General features: G+C 64.9%; 2 protein-coding genes across 2 annotated transcripts in view; both read right to left on the reverse strand.

Annotated features, from left to right (window-relative positions):
• The window catches only part of SLC12A5 (solute carrier family 12 member 5), a 31,438-nt gene extending 28,029 nt beyond the window's left edge, over nucleotides 1–3,409 (reverse strand). Inside the window, exon 1 of the mRNA XM_038158671.1 lies at nucleotides 3,174–3,409. Within this exon, the coding sequence (XP_038014599.1) occupies nucleotides 3,174–3,207 (34 nt within the window). The 5' untranslated portion in view covers nucleotides 3,208–3,409. The remainder of the gene's footprint in view (nucleotides 1–3,173) is intronic.
• Nucleotides 3,410–4,119: 710 nt separating this feature from the next.
• MMP9 (matrix metallopeptidase 9) lies at nucleotides 4,120–8,746 on the reverse strand. The gene is made up of 13 exons (XM_038158812.1): nucleotides 8,472–8,746; nucleotides 8,029–8,267; nucleotides 7,548–7,696; nucleotides 7,211–7,339; nucleotides 6,956–7,129; nucleotides 6,708–6,881; nucleotides 6,415–6,588; nucleotides 6,114–6,269; nucleotides 5,725–6,025; nucleotides 5,463–5,602; nucleotides 5,202–5,352; nucleotides 4,999–5,102; nucleotides 4,120–4,715 (listed from the first exon to the last, which is right to left on the reverse strand). Exons 1-13 carry the CDS (start codon nucleotides 8,610–8,612, stop codon nucleotides 4,606–4,608), a joined length of 2,142 nt encoding a protein of 713 aa, XP_038014740.1. The 5' UTR covers nucleotides 8,613–8,746; the 3' UTR covers nucleotides 4,120–4,605.
• Nucleotides 8,747–14,631: the final 5,885 nt, after the last annotated feature.

Genomic DNA, 14,631 nt, shown 5'->3' on the forward strand with positions numbered 1-14,631 from the left:
GGCGCAGCGTCCCCAGCTGCCCTTGCCCAGATGTCTTGCCAGCAGCAGGGCCATGGCAGCGGGCGGCCGGGCAGCCTGGCACACGGATCAGCAGCAGAAGCAGCTTCCTCCCACCAGCCCCGCTCCTGGCGACGCAGCTGAGGAGCCCCCAGGCAGCCCTGTGCCAGTCGCAGTACCCTGGAGATTCCAGGCAGCCACTGCTGCGCCAGGACCAGAGGGCCCAGTGATGGCAGAGGAGCAGCTGCATGGCCACTTGCCAGCTGCTGCCAGAGGGGTTTGGGGGCAGGATGAGCTGATGAGGCACTGAAGCATCCTGTGCCCCACACGGCACCCCTCACTCAGCCCCACAGCCTGTGCAAGGACCTCCACTCTTGGCACCCCACTGGAAGACCTGTGGTGTGTTCGGTGGCATAGAGACTCCTTGGGAAGGCTACTGATGGGGCTTCGGCTGCCCCAGCCCCCCGGCAGCATCCCACCCCCCCACATCATCAGCCTCTACCTGCTGCACACCCTTGGCTCATCTAATGATACCCCAAGGGCACCCAGTCTGTGACAAACCTGACCTGAGTGCCTGCGAGGGGGCTGGAGGAGGTGGGATGGCTGGGGGAGCCTCCGTAGCAGCCCCTGTCGCTCACGTGTACCCCTCTGTGCATGGTGCCCCAAGTGCCTGTCCCCTCCCTTGTGTCCTGGCCCCTCTCAGGGTGCAGGGGCCCTGCAGGGGGTGCAGCCAGGGCTGGTGGGGTCCCTGCTCTACCCAAGCCCCACTCAGGGCCTCACCTCCCACCTGGGGCCAGCCTCCCTCAGCTGCCCCACGGAGCACAGCGCCGTGACCCCGGGGCTGCCGGGGGGCCGAGAGAGCTGCTGAGCCCCCTCAGCACCGAGAGCCGCGGCAAGGGTGACACCGGGACCGGTTTCCGTGGCAACGAGAGGCTCCTTAACTGGTTGGTTGCCATGGCTACTGCCGCCGAGCCCGACCGCTCGGGACGCAGAGGGGCTGCGCGGTGGGGATGCTCCGTGGCCCTCTCGGGCCAGGGCGGCTGCCCCACGGGCAGCGCACCGGGCAGGGGGGCAGCCGCCCCAGTGCCGCCCGCAGGGGAGGCCCGGCCCCGCGGTGGGTCCCGGGTGGAGCGCATCGCTTCCCGTTCCGCGGGGCCCGGGCCGCGCTGCGCTGGCGGTGGGACCGGGTCCCCGCGGGACGGCGGCACCGGCGGGTCCCGGGGGCGGGGCCGGGAGGGGCACGCCCCCACCGGAGCCGTCCCGTCCCGTTATCGCCCCCTGGCGGCGCCGCGGCCCCGCGCAGCCCCGTCCGCCCCCGGCGCCGCCCGCACGGACCCGCACAGAGCCCGCCGAGACCCCGCCCGCCCCCGCCGCCGCCCGCACGGATCCCATTTCCCGGCCCAAGCCCTGGATCAGGCCGTACTCCTGCAGGGACCTGCCCCCGGCCCCGCGGCCCCCGCGGCGGCGCCTTGTCCGTACCCTGCCCCGCCCGGCACCGGGCGGTCCCTTGCGGCCGCTGCCCCTGCCCGGGGCTGAGATCCTTCCTCAGCACCACCCGCCTGGGGCCGCTCCCGGGCAGGGCCTTCCCAAAGGGCGGCCCCGGGAGCCACAGGGCGCCCTGAGCACGGCGCCAGCTCACGGACGAGCAGGGCCCCTCCAGCTGGCCGGAGGTGCCCGCACCGCCCCGGCACTGGCAGCACGGCCAGCTGCAGCCTTCGCTCCCGCACCGCCCCGAGGTCCCCGGGATCTCCGTCACTCTGTCCCCCACGCGTGACACTGACATGGGGCCAGGTAACACCGAACGTTTGCCCAGGGCCGAGTCCCTCCCGGACCACTGCTGTCGAGAGCTCCCGCCTGCCCTCCGCAGCCCCTGCCAGTCCTGCAGCCGCCAGCCCCATGCACCCCCTCCTATCCATCCCCCCGGGAGGCAGCATCCATGCTCCCAGCGCTGTGGAGAAATGTGGGATGTGAAGAATCCTTGAAAGCTGCCAACTCCTAAGTAGCCACCCTGCCACGGCCGTGACCACCCCACAAAACAGGGCACCTCCAGCAGGACCAGCCACTGGCTGTCCTCTGGGAGGGCACAAGGTCACAGCTCAGCAAGAAGGATGTGTCCCTTGGTCCCACCACAGCCACTCGGCATGCCCACCCCAGCTCCCCGCAGCCCCCCACCAGCAGACTGGCTGCCAAACAGAGGAGCTGGTCCTGGAGGGGCCCAGAATTCAGCCACAGCCCTGGCTCATCACAGTCCGCTCCGCCCCGACACAGCCCACAGGCCAGGCCCAGCTGGCCCAGCTGCCATGAAGTGACAAGTGGCCCTGCATCCCCTTGCCATTGGACGCAGCCCTACATCACCCACGACAGTGAGATCCTAGACAGGGCCCCACAGGCCAGAGCCCACTGACAGAGGCACAGCCCAGCCCGGGTGCCGTGGTGTCCGTCCGGCTGCTCGCGCCTCCCACCCGCGCCCTTCGCCGAGGGTGCAAGGTCACAGCTCCGGCAGCACAGCTCCGGTGCTGCTGTCGGCCGGTTTCTGGGATCGATACGGCTCCGGTGACAGCAAAGCCCCACCGCCACGTCCCCTGGGCACCATGAGGCGATGGCTGCCGGCTCCAGTGCCTGTGCCCATGGCAGCCCGGTGGGCACTGCTGCATCTGAGGGCTGGCCACAGCTTGCCCTCTCCCGGCTGGGCAGCAGGCACCCTCCACCATGGCTCCCTGAGGAGCAGTATGTGACCCTGCACCCACAGCCGACCCACAGCCGCAACCCCGCTCCATCCCGCTGCCGGCCCGGCAGCAGCAGGGCCTCGCTCCAACAGCCCCCGGTATGGGGACGGAACAGGGGAGCTCCCTGAGGAGCGGAGGTGGCCGCGGGGAAGAGTCTGAGACGAAGGGTCCTGCCTGGGAGAGCGGCCGAGCCCCACTCCCTGCTCTGCACCTCCCATCTCCCGGATCCCGCAGCTCCGTGCCACCCCTGCTCCGGGGGTCTGCACTGCCTCCGAGGGGCCAGACCGACCGCAGCTCCGCACCCCCCGTGGTGTCCCGACAGCCCGGCCTTCCTCGCGGACCCTTCTCGCGGACCCTCCCCGCAGACCCTGTCCTGCCCCGCGGATCCTCATCGCGGACCGTGTCCCGCCTCCGGAGCCTCCCCGGGCCCCCCTTGCCCCCGGCGCTCACCCCCGCCGCCGGTGACGGTGAACCGCCCGCTCATGGCCCCGTCGTCGCCACAAGTGGCTCCGGCCCCGGCGGTCGCTGAGCGCGGCCCCGCCGGGCGCTGACCGGGGTCCTAGTGCCCGCGGCACCGCCCGCCGCGCCGCCCCCGCGGCCGCAGGGCTGGCTCCAGTCCGACCGGATCGGCTCGGCCCCGCTCCGGTCGCCTCGGTTCGGCCCCGTTCGGCCCGGCTCGACTCGACGGGACCGCACCGCTCCGCCACGCCCGCTCGGTCCCACAGCCGCCGCCGAACTGGGGGTGCTGGGACCGTGCCCCAACGGGACGGGAGGGGGCCGCGCTCTGCCCCCGCCCTGTCCGGAGCCGCGGCCGCTAATTACAGCTAATTACAGCCCCGGAGTTGCGGCTGCCCCACCCTGCCGAGGACCCGGGCACCCTCGGGCACGATCCCGGCCCTGGCGCTGCCGCCACGCAGGGACAGACCGGGCCCGGGGCAATCTACAGGGACAGACCGGGCCCGGGGCAATCTGCGGGGCCAGCCCGCGGCGGGGCTCAGCTGCGGTGCGGTCCGGTCACACGCTGCGTGCCGGCCACATGCGGTGACAACCGCCCGCTCCTCGTCTCGGTGCAAAGGTGGAGCGCAGGGGAGGGCAGTGGGTGGAGGATTATGCGGAGCCGGGGCTTGGGAGGTCCGGCGGATCGGGGCGGGGGGGCCGCCCGTGGCGTAGGGCTGGTGGTGGACAATGTTGGGACCGAGGGACATCATTCCCCGTTGGACCCAGTGTCCCTGCGGGATCCAGAGTCATTAGTAAAGGGGGATTTGGTGACAGCCCCCCTACAGTGCCCCCCTGTCCACTGGTACTGACACCCCCGGGGCTGGGGGAGGATGATGCCCCCAGCACATGGGGCTTCTCCAAACCATGGTCTCAATAGCTGATAGAGCACTCGAGGCTGTGTCCAAAGAATTGTCTTTATTACAAACGGGCAGGCAATTGGCAGAGGGGGTGGTTGGCAGAGTGGCCAGTGGGCAGGAGTAGGCAAAACCCTGTGTCCCACCCTGGTGTGACCCCAGGCGCCAGCTCCCAGTGGGGCTCAGCCTGACCTGGCATCGCTGGCTCAGGAAAAAGACAAATTTGTCTCGAATCCATGTGCGGTTTGCACCAGACAAACGCCTCTGTGCAGTGGAGCTGGCACTGGCAGGGGTGGCACAATGCCAGCTGTGGCAAGAGTCCTTCTCCCCAGCTGGGGCTCTCCAGGCTGGGCAGCTCCCAGGAGGTGATCCCAAGACCCCCTGCCCCTTTCTTCCAGGGAGACGGTGATTTCATCTGGGGCTACCCACAGCCACAAGGCTCCCAGGGGTCAGCCCATGAGACAGGAGTCTGCAGGGTGGGAGCAGTGTGCCGGGAGCAGCACTGGCAGAGCTGGTGGCTGGTCAGGCCTTCAGTTCTGGGGACACTGCAGGATGTCATACTTGACGTAGCCCACCCTGTCCACCTGGTAGCGCGGTGTCATCCTCCAGTAGAAGCTGCCCCGGCAGAAGTGGTACTTGCCTGGGCAAGGAGGGGGATGGAGGGAATGGAGGATCAGCAGGAGTTTGGCCATACAAAGATCCATCCTGCTGGCTGCCCAAGCAGCACGGGCACATGGCACCCTGCACCTTGCTGGCACCCTTCCAGCTCCACCACAAGGACTCCCAGGGCTGATGGCATGTCCTGTTCCAGGGCCATTCCCCACACACCCAAGCATCCCGAGCCAGGAACCAGAGCAATGCCATGAGAGGCTCAGGTAGTCCAGGCCTGAGCACACAGCACCCACCCATCAGGTGCCACTCACCTTGGTAGAGGAACACGTTGCGTGCATCAAGGGGGACGCCGGTGAACACATCGTCGGTGGCACGGGGGTAGCCCTTGTCCACCCTCTGAACCTTCACATCCAGCCTGTGGGAGGGCAGAGCCGTGCTCAGGGCTGCTGGGAGCCCCCCTCCCAGTCCCTGGCCCGGGCTGAGGCAGGCGCTGCTGCTCTCCAGCGCTGCTCACCTCCAGTAGCTCTCCCCGCTGAAGAGCAGCACTTTGCCGCGGCCCCGCTGCAGGGCCCCCGAGAGGCGGCCGGCTTCCTTCCCTATACCCAACTTCTCGATCCCCCGGGGGCCCAGCGCACTCTTCCCAGAAAACACCCAGAACTGCCGACCTGCAGTGGGAGATAGTGGGGGTGTCAGACAGCCCTGAGAGCTCCCAGGCTTCACCGGGCTCCTCCCACTGCCCGTGGGACCGGGCGAGGGCAGGGGGGGCAGAGCTCACCAGCGAAGAAGAAGACTCTCTTGGTGAGCAAATCCTGGAAAACAGCATCGATGGTGTCTGGGAGGCCAGGCCAGGTATCAGCAACAGAGAAGGCACCCTGGATGCCCGATTTCCAGAAGGATGAGTAGGTCCAGTATTTCCTGGTGGGGAAGATGAGCTGTTACTGATCACTTCAGTCTGCCACAGTCCATGTCCCCCACATCCCTGTGTTCCTCCACATCCCACCTCACCAGGGCAGGAGGTGCCAGACGCTGCCACTCACCCATCCTTGAAGAAGTACAGCTCCCCATTGATCTCTGTGATAGCATCAAAGTTCCTCTCCATGCAGGCATCCCGGCTGGGGTCCACAGGAATGGGTCCAACTGTGGGCTCTGGCGTCTCCTCCTCCTCCTCCTCAGTGGTGGAGGTGCTGCCAGCCTCTGTGGGCACGGGCTGGGGCTCCTCTGTGGGCACGGGCTGGGGTTCCTCTGTGGGCACGGGCTGGGGCTCCTCAGTGGGCACGGGCTGGGGCTCCTCCGTGGGAGCAGGTGCAGGTGCAGTGGGCTTAGGGCCAGAGCCACGACCTGAGTGAATACAGAGGAGGGCATGGGGCTGGGATCAGCTTGGTGCTGCAGGACACCCAATGCACCCAGCTGCAGTGCAGCTGCTCACCGTAGAGGTACTGGATGCCCTGGACATCATCGGGGTGCAGCTGGAAGTCCTGGATGTAACTGTACATAGGGTACATCAGGGCCTCACGCACACTGGAGTGGTCCAGACCCAGTGAGTGTCCAAACTCATGGGCAGCCACCAGGAAGATGCTGTAACCTGTTGGAAAGCACTGGCCTAAGTTCCTGGTGAGCCACAACAGGGCAGGACACACCACCCAGAGACTGTGGTCCTCACAAGAAGTGTGACAAGATGGCATGGGTCTGGGAGGCACAAAGAGGAGCACGGGCAGAGGGGCCAGTACCTCTGTCAGGGCAGAAGCCCCACTTCTTGTCGGTGTCATAGTTGCTGGTGGTGGCACACCAGAGCTTGCCATCCTGCCGGCCCTGGCTGGTGCAGGCACTGTAGGACTGTCCCAGGAAGGTGAAGGGAAAGACGCACGGGTCCCCCTGGGAGTTGCCGCCGATCACCGCCGTGTCTGCAGCAAAGTGTCAGTGAGGCTGTCTCTGGCCCCTGGCTGCACCGGCCAGAACCCAGGACAACGCTGAGATCCCTCATGTGCCCCCCTCCCCTGCATGCCCCCCTCCCTGCTGGCACCTCGGTTGGGGCAGAAGCCATATTTCTTGTCCTGGTCGAAGCTGGAGGTGGTGGCACACCAGCGGTAGCCATCGGAGCGCCCGTCTGTGGTACAGGTGTTGTAGGAGGTGCCCTCGAAGACGAAGGGGAAGACGCAGGGGGCTCCATCACTGTTGCCACCATTGGTGTAGAGGACTGTGGGGTGAGGGAGAGTGAGGAGGGCCCCAGGCACGGCAGGGCCGAGCAGGGTTATGGTCACCACTACTCACGCTCGCTGGGGCAGAAGCCGTATTTCTTATCCCGGTCGTAGTTGGGGGTGGTGGCACACCAGGGCAGCCCATCCTTGCGCCCCTCCGTGGTGCACCGGGAGTAGGAGTGGCCCTCGAAGATGAAGGGGAAGTGGCATTCGGCTCCATTGGCATTCCCGTGGCGGGTCTTCACCACTGCTCAGAGAGGGGCAGCTCAGTGCTGCGGCTGCGGTTGGCACCATCAGTCCCCCCCAGTTCACCACACCCTGCTCTTACCTAAGCCAGTTCCCAGTGTCCAGAACTCATCGTCATCAAAGTGGGCATCACCCTGGATGCCCTGGCCTGGGGGAAAGGCGTGGGCCAGGAGCCCATCCTTGCCGTCGAAGGGGTACCCGTCCCCATGCTCTGCAGGGAAAAGCACCCTCAGCTGGACCTGCCAGAGGAGCCCTCACGTCCCCAGCACGCACACAGACACCCAAGCCCTGCGCACCTCCTGCACGTGTGGAGGCAGGGGGACTGTGGGCACAGCCCAAGGAGACATGGGGTAAGGATCTCACAGGCAGGGTGCGTCACCAGGCCCCTCCTCACTCCCTGCCTGCTCAGAGGACATCACCTTGGCTGCCAAACATGATCATGATGTCTGCCTCGCCACTGTATATCTGGGTGAAGGTGAGAGGGGTCACGTCGCTCCACACTTGGAATGCCCGTCTGAAGGCGTCATCGATCACGGCACGGTCCAGGTCAGGGGAGTAGTTCATCACCCTGCCAGGGAGGCAGAGGGTCAGTGCTGCCAGCTCCCCTCCTCATGCAGGAGTGACCCTGTTCTGGGAAGGAGCAGACCCCCACCTCCAGAAGCGATAGCAGTCACCACCCTTGATCTCACACAGGGCTCAGGTGCCCTTCTGGGCATCAGGGAGCAGATGCTGCTGTCATCTCGGCTTGGCCCTGGCAGCACTGGGACCCAGCTGTGCAGGCAGCACCAAACCCAGAGAAGGGCTGAGCAGAGGCTGCCAGCCTCCTGGTCCCTCAGGCTCTCCATTCTCCTGGGACCATCACCCTGGGGACACGAGGGTTCATCTCCAGAGCAGACTCACCGGTAAGTCAGGTCCATGTGGTCCCACTTGAGGTCCCCCTCAAAGGTAAGGAAGGTTCCCACGTCAGGGACGCCGCAGCGAGGGGCTCGCATGGCCTCCAGCGTGGCAGCATCCAGCTCTCCTGTCTCCTCCAGGCCCAGCTGCTTCTGCATCTTGAGCAGCGCCTTGCCCAGGGACACGTGCCTGCCACCAATCTTAGCCTCTGCCTCCGTGGTGTAGCCGAACCTCTGCAGGTAGCGCTGTGGAGGAAAGGCAGCCAGAGGGGTGAGTGAGGCAGGAGGGGGCTCCAGCAGCCCCGGGCACCCATCCCAGCCTGGCTGCCTCCCTGAGCTCAAGGAGAATGCTGGCTCTCAAGCCGTGCCTGCAGCCCCTCACTGTCAGCCTGGGTGCCCCCTTGGGGACCTGGGTGCCAGGAGGGTACCACGGGGCCATGCTCCCCTCACCTCTGCCAGCTGTAGATCCGGCAGGGTGCTGATCAGGTCCCCCGGGAAGGTGACAACCGCCTGCGGCTTGCCCTGGAGAGGGGCCGCCCAGCAGGAGACAGCCAGCAGCCCGGCGACGAGCGGGGCCAGGAGGAGTGCCATGGCTCGGCGGTGACAGGAGGGATGTGGCGGTGCTGGTCCCCGCTGTCTGCTCTGGGTGCCGCCGGGCTACCCGCTCCTATTTATGGGGTGGGAGGGCAGTGAGTCACCCTCAGACCCCTCAGCGCCGACTCACGCTCCCTTCTCCCTTCCCACGGTGACGAAACGCACACTCCATCTCTGCCTTAACTGTTTCATCACCTTGTTTACTAAACACGCTGCGTTCCGCAGCCACGCGAGGACAGGAAGGACAGTGGCTGGGCAGCTACACCGGGCCACAGCACAGCACTGAATGCTCACCCTGGGGCTGCCCTGCACAGGCACTGCCCTGCTGGCCCCAAGACTTTGGTAGCTGCGGGGACAGCAGGGCATCACTGGAGGCCAGCCAGGTGCTCAGGACCCTGTGGCTGTGTCATCACACCGGCTGACACTGAGCTTGGCTGGCCAAGGGCCGATGGTGCTGGACCCAGACCCGCAAGGACGTGGGTGGGCATGGGGGCAGATGGCAGTGGAACCCCCACCTGAGCCCCAGCACCTGGAACCCACCTGCCTGGGATTTGGGAGCTTGCACCCTCACCAGGACTCTACATCCTTCCCCACCAGAGCTGCATCACCCCAGTGGGTCAGCGTTTCCAGCATTGGAGATGCCCATGGCTCCTCACCCCATGACTCCAAGCCCAAATGCCAGCAGCTGAATGGCAGGGCTTCCTGGTACCAGGGGCAGTGCCTGCCCGGGAGCAGCTCTGGGCACAGGAATGCTCCGCCTGGGGCCCTGGGACATTAGGGGTGCCCTATCCTTGCTGCCCTGCCCTGCAGGGTGCTGCTGACTCAGGCTCCCACCCAGCACAGCACAGACCTTGCCATGGGATGGTGTTTTCCTGCTTCTCCCAAAGTGCCGACGCTTGTGGGAACGAGAGCGGTGAAGGGGAAAGCAAACAGGGATGAGGAGAGAGGAGAAAACAGATGGCAGAGAAGAAGGCGCAGCGTCAGCGGGGGGGAGGGACGACTGGTGCAGCCCAGCGAGGCTGCTGAGACACAGGTCCCAGAGCAGCTCCCCTGCCCCAGTCCTCACAAGCCCATGAGCCCAAGGAAGCTCAGCCCCATGAAGCTCAGCTGGCTTCATCAGGAGGATCCTCCTGTTCACCCCATTGCTGTTAGTGTCTGTCCTCCCAGCTCCCAACAGTGCCAGGCTGGGGCTCAGCAGCTGCCCCCTCCCAGTATCCCACAGCTCTGGCTGAGCCAAACCAGCAGCTCCTGGCCCAGCCAAAGGATAAGCAGGTTGTGCTGGCACCCAGCACAGCTGGGGACAGTCAGAGGTCAGGGCTGTGCTCCCTGTGCCCTTGAAAATGAGCCCAAGTGAGAGCTCATCCCTGGGGCAGCATCACCTGCCAGATGCCCTGTGCTAGTGGGACACATCCCAGGGCCACGGCTGGCTGGGACAGGAAACTCACCGTCAGCGTGGGCTAAGCTGAGAGGAAGCAATGGTGAGAAATCAGGGGGTTGCCTCACTCCCCCACCACAGCCCTGCAAGAGCAGCCCCCATTCCCTGGCACAGGAAATTGCTTCACAAGCAGCCGCCGTCCTGCACCCGGTGTGACAAACACATCCAGCCAAGCATTCCCTCAAGGTGGGACATAGCCCAGGCACCCTGCAGCTGGGTCACCCTATAGCCCCCTCCCACAGGGTCCAGCCTGCCCCCCTCGTCCCTGTGATGGCCCAGCAGGCAGGAGGCAGTGGCTTTCTGTGCAGCCAAGGTGAGGAGGGCCTCTGCCAAGGTGCCCTGAGAGCCCACTGAAGCTGGTGGCTCCTGAGGCATTTGGGGAGCCGGCACTGCTCCACATCCTCCACTCTCCAGCCTGCCAGGACCTTAGCCAGAGCACAGAGCTGTTGTGGGAGCTGGGTGCTAAATAACCCCTGGGAGGATGAACCTGCAGGGCAGCCCCAACAGGGAGACTTCTGACTCCAGCTCTGGGATAGAGTCAGAAATTCAGATCCAGCTCCGGTCTGCCTGGCACTGTGGCAGATGTCTTGCCCTTCCCCATACTACTCCCATCCTTTGTTTCCACCACATGCAGAAGCTGCAGCTCCAACAACCTGGGCACTCTGCCAGGGCACATCGTGGCATCAGGCTGCCTGTGGCACCCTGAGGGCAGAGCCACGGCCCAGCAGCACAGAGTAGCGATGGCAGAAACGGGGCTGGGAGGGGAGTGGGACCCCACAGCAAGTGATGGCAGGAGGAGATGAGGGCCAATGCCCCACACACTGTGCACCAGTGCCAGCAAGCCCTCGAGCTGGGCAGTGGGAGCTCCAGTGGGGGGTTGCCAGCCGCAGCTCTGCCCCCGTCCTGGCCGCTCCCACTGACTCATGGCCCTGCTCACCAGCTTCCTCCTGGAACCATCCCGGGGGAATTTCTGGTGACTCTCTGGAGGCTCCTCAGGGAGCAGGGCCAGGGCAGCAGGGAAACCCCCATGTCTGGCAGTGCTGGCAGCCTCTGTGCCAGACAGGGAATTCTGTGGGATGGGCTTGGCACTGCTGGCATGAGCCCCATGCAAGGCAGCCTTGATCAGCTTGTCTGTGGGAGCTGGGTCAAGGCACAGGTTCCTCAGAAAGTGCACGTGTGGAGGGAGGCTTAGGGCAGCCACTGTGGCTGGTGGGAAAGACAGGAGGGCAGTGGTGACGGGGCAGTGCCACGGGCAGGAGGGGGCTGTGGATGGCAGAGACCCCAGGAGCTGTGCACAGCCCAGGATGCCTTTTTCACTCCCAGAGCCCTTGAAAGGAGTGAGATGGAAAAACCCAGGCAGACATCCTCCATCCCAGACACTGCCCGAGCCACGAGGTTGCCGGTCACCACTGTCGCTGCCGAAAGGGGAAGGAACAGCCACCGCAGCCCCTTCGCACACCCTTACTCATGGCCACCCTCCTGCAGACCCTCTCTGGGAAACCGATCCGGGACCTCGAAGGGGGCTGCTGCCGGCCTGGATCACTGCCCAGGACAGAGGCTAACAGGACACAGCAGCACCTCTGCAAGGCTGCAGGTCTCCTGCTGGGAGGTGCCGGTTGGGTCAGCAGTGAGGTTTGGCGGGACTGTTTGGAGCCAGGGTCCCTAGACCCTCCCAGTTCAATTACCCCCATAGAGGCAAGCAGGGTGGGGGCCAGCCAGGGAGGGAGTGTGGCACCAGACAGCCAGGGGAGAGGTCCACAAACATGGGATGCACCAGGGCAACAGAGCTGGTGGGGAGCTGAGGAGCCAGGTGTGAGGGAACACTCAGGTGCCAGAGTCACTGCTTCACACCCAGGAACCCCAGGCAGGGCACAGGGGTACACTGGAGCAAAGGACAGGCACAGGCGTGTGGATGGCATCAGGTTCCCTCCCAGCATAAGCAGGAGTGTGGTGGCAAGGGGAAGTGGGGTGGGAGAGAGTCAGCATCTTGTGCGGGTGAGACAGCACTGGACTGGGGAGAGCAAGTGCTGGTCGCACTGGGAACACGACCTGTGCAGAGGGAAGGGAGCACTTGGACCTGGCAGAAGCTGCAGGGAAAGCCAGTGCCACGGCCACCACGGCACAGCCAGACACCCTGAACAGTGGGCATGCATTACTGCATGCCTCTAGCTGAGCATGTCCCATGGGCTCTGCACCACACCATGCCCAGGGAGCAGAGCTGACACTCAGCACTGGCTGCCATAGCCAGCTCCGGTCCATGGCATGCAGTGACCGGAGCACGGGGACACTTGGCATGGGAGCAGGACAGGGCAGAGGGAGCAGCTCTGCGTCAGAGGCTCGGAGCTCCATCACTCCTGCTCAAGGGCTCCAGACAGAAACAACATTCCTGCACACACTTCCCGTATCTGCTGTCCTGGCGCTGGGCCCCGCGTGGGCTGGGACTGCAGGCTCCAGCCGGGCCCAGGACCCTTCCCGGCAACCACCCTGCATGCCACAGACCCACAGCTGTCCAGCACCAGCAGTCCTGGCCCTCATCCCTTCCCTGCCTGCCCCAAGCTCTGTGGATACACCTGCTCAGCTCCTTGCTTGCCCCTTGCCTCACCTCTCAGCATGCCCTTCTTGCCAAGCCTTCACCCCCGCTTTTCTGGTGTCCCAGCCCCCTACCCCTCAGTCCCACTGCCACCCAGCCCCACTGTCCCCAGATTGATGCCGCTGCTCCCGCACCTCGTCTGGGTGGGGATGACGTGGCCGCTGTCACCGGGCGGCTCACTCCACCCTGCAGGCGCTGAAACCAGCGCTGCCGTGTCACCACCCACCCCAGCTGCAAAGCACACATGACGGATCCCCTGCCTGCCACACCGACTCCCGGTATCCAGGTGGGCGGCACAGTCACCTCCCTGTGCTGGGCTGGGACATCCCCTCCGTGCCCACCCTGGGAACCCCCCATATCTGCTGAGGTCCCACTGGAATGCTGCAGGAATCCCACCCAGAGCTCCATTCACCAGGCGCTGGGGCTGGAAGCTGGCACCCGGCACACCTCACACCCAGGCCGCCAGCAGCCTGCTCCAAACATTGCAGGGTTCCTGTGCTTCAGGACTTCCTAACTCCAAACTCCATCCCATCTCCTGACCCTCCTCCTGCCTCAGCTTCTGACTCCAACTTTGACCAACCTTTCTTCTCCCAAGGTTTCCCACCTGATGGGAGCAAGAACACGGGGTATTCAAGCAGGTGAGAGGGGCACAGGGTCCAGGAGCATTTGAGAAGGGGTATCCACGGGCAGCCTCATGGCCAGCATCCCTTCAGCATCCCCTCTTGGGTGGCCTGCTGGATCAGCTCCATGGAAGCGTCTCCTTCACAGGAGTGAGGCAGGAGGTGGGAGGGGAGCAGGGCAGGACAGAGCTGGGTGGCTGCCAGCTCCGGGGGGCACAGCTGACGCGGTGAGCCGTCAGCACCACGGCACAGCATGGGCGGGCAGCGCTTTGCTCCCAGCGGTGACACGGGCATGGCAGCTGCCTGCCAAAACAGGGAGAGCAGCAATTGTGACAATGACAGGGAACCTGGCTGTAGGCAAGGGGACAATGTGCTGCCAGGAATCCGCGGCTGTCGGCAACGGAGCGGCTTGGGAATAAGGAGCGGGGGTTTGTGGAAGGTGGAATATGGGCAAAACTGGTGGTATTTAATTGTAAACTGCGCAAAGCAGAAGGAAGGGCGGTAGATGCAACACGTTCGGATTGCAGTAAAACATTTGACAACTGTTCCACCGCTTGCTGCCAAATTAACTCAGAGCAGCTCAGTTGTCAACACAGGCATATGGACAAAGCCCAGGCAGCCCAGGAATGGCACACAGCCTGGCTGCCTGCCGGGAGCTGCCCCGGCCACACGACCTGTGACCTTTCAAAACCGGGCATCGTGTGAGTGGAGGAAGGCACACCCTGGGCTGAAGGAACATCGGGGTGGACAGAGCTGCCGTGCTGCCTGGGGAGGACGAGGGCTGGAGAGCACCCAGGCAAGAGCCAGAGGACCTGTGGGAGCTGCCATGCCCCCACGGGGTGGGGAGCAGCCCCACAGTCTGCCTGCTCTGCCCCGGCATGTAGCAACTCCTTTCATTTGAGGGGCTGGAGCAAGGGGCACTGAGCAGAGCAGCCTTGCAGACCAGCCTGGGCAGGCACGCGGGACTGGCAGGGTCAGGAATGCCATGGCAGCGCCAGGTACTGATCCCCTGCTCCGGGAGTGCTCATCCAGGCACAGGCCCTGTGCTGGGGAGGAGTGCAGGGGACAGACAGAGCCCAGCACACTGCACACCCGAGGCCTTTGGGGCCCTGCTGCATACACAGTTCTCTGCCCACCTTGTTTATTTTACTTATATTTCAGTAATTTGCTGATTACCATTTTTTAACTAACCAGCAGTGATGAATCAGCAGCACGGGAGAGGGTGGAAACTGGTGGCCTTGGACTGTGCCTCCAAGGTCTCAGGGTCTGGGAAGGAAGCCACAGGATCCCTCCAGAAGGGGAAAAAAAACACTCAGCAGTAGCAGTTCTGGCAGGCGCAAGGCAGCCAGCTGTTTGCATCCAGCAGCTCCA

This window comes from Motacilla alba, chromosome 20, assembly GCF_015832195.1.
Source record: "Motacilla alba alba isolate MOTALB_02 chromosome 20, Motacilla_alba_V1.0_pri, whole genome shotgun sequence".
NCBI classification, from domain to species: Eukaryota; Metazoa; Chordata; class Aves; order Passeriformes; family Motacillidae; genus Motacilla; species Motacilla alba.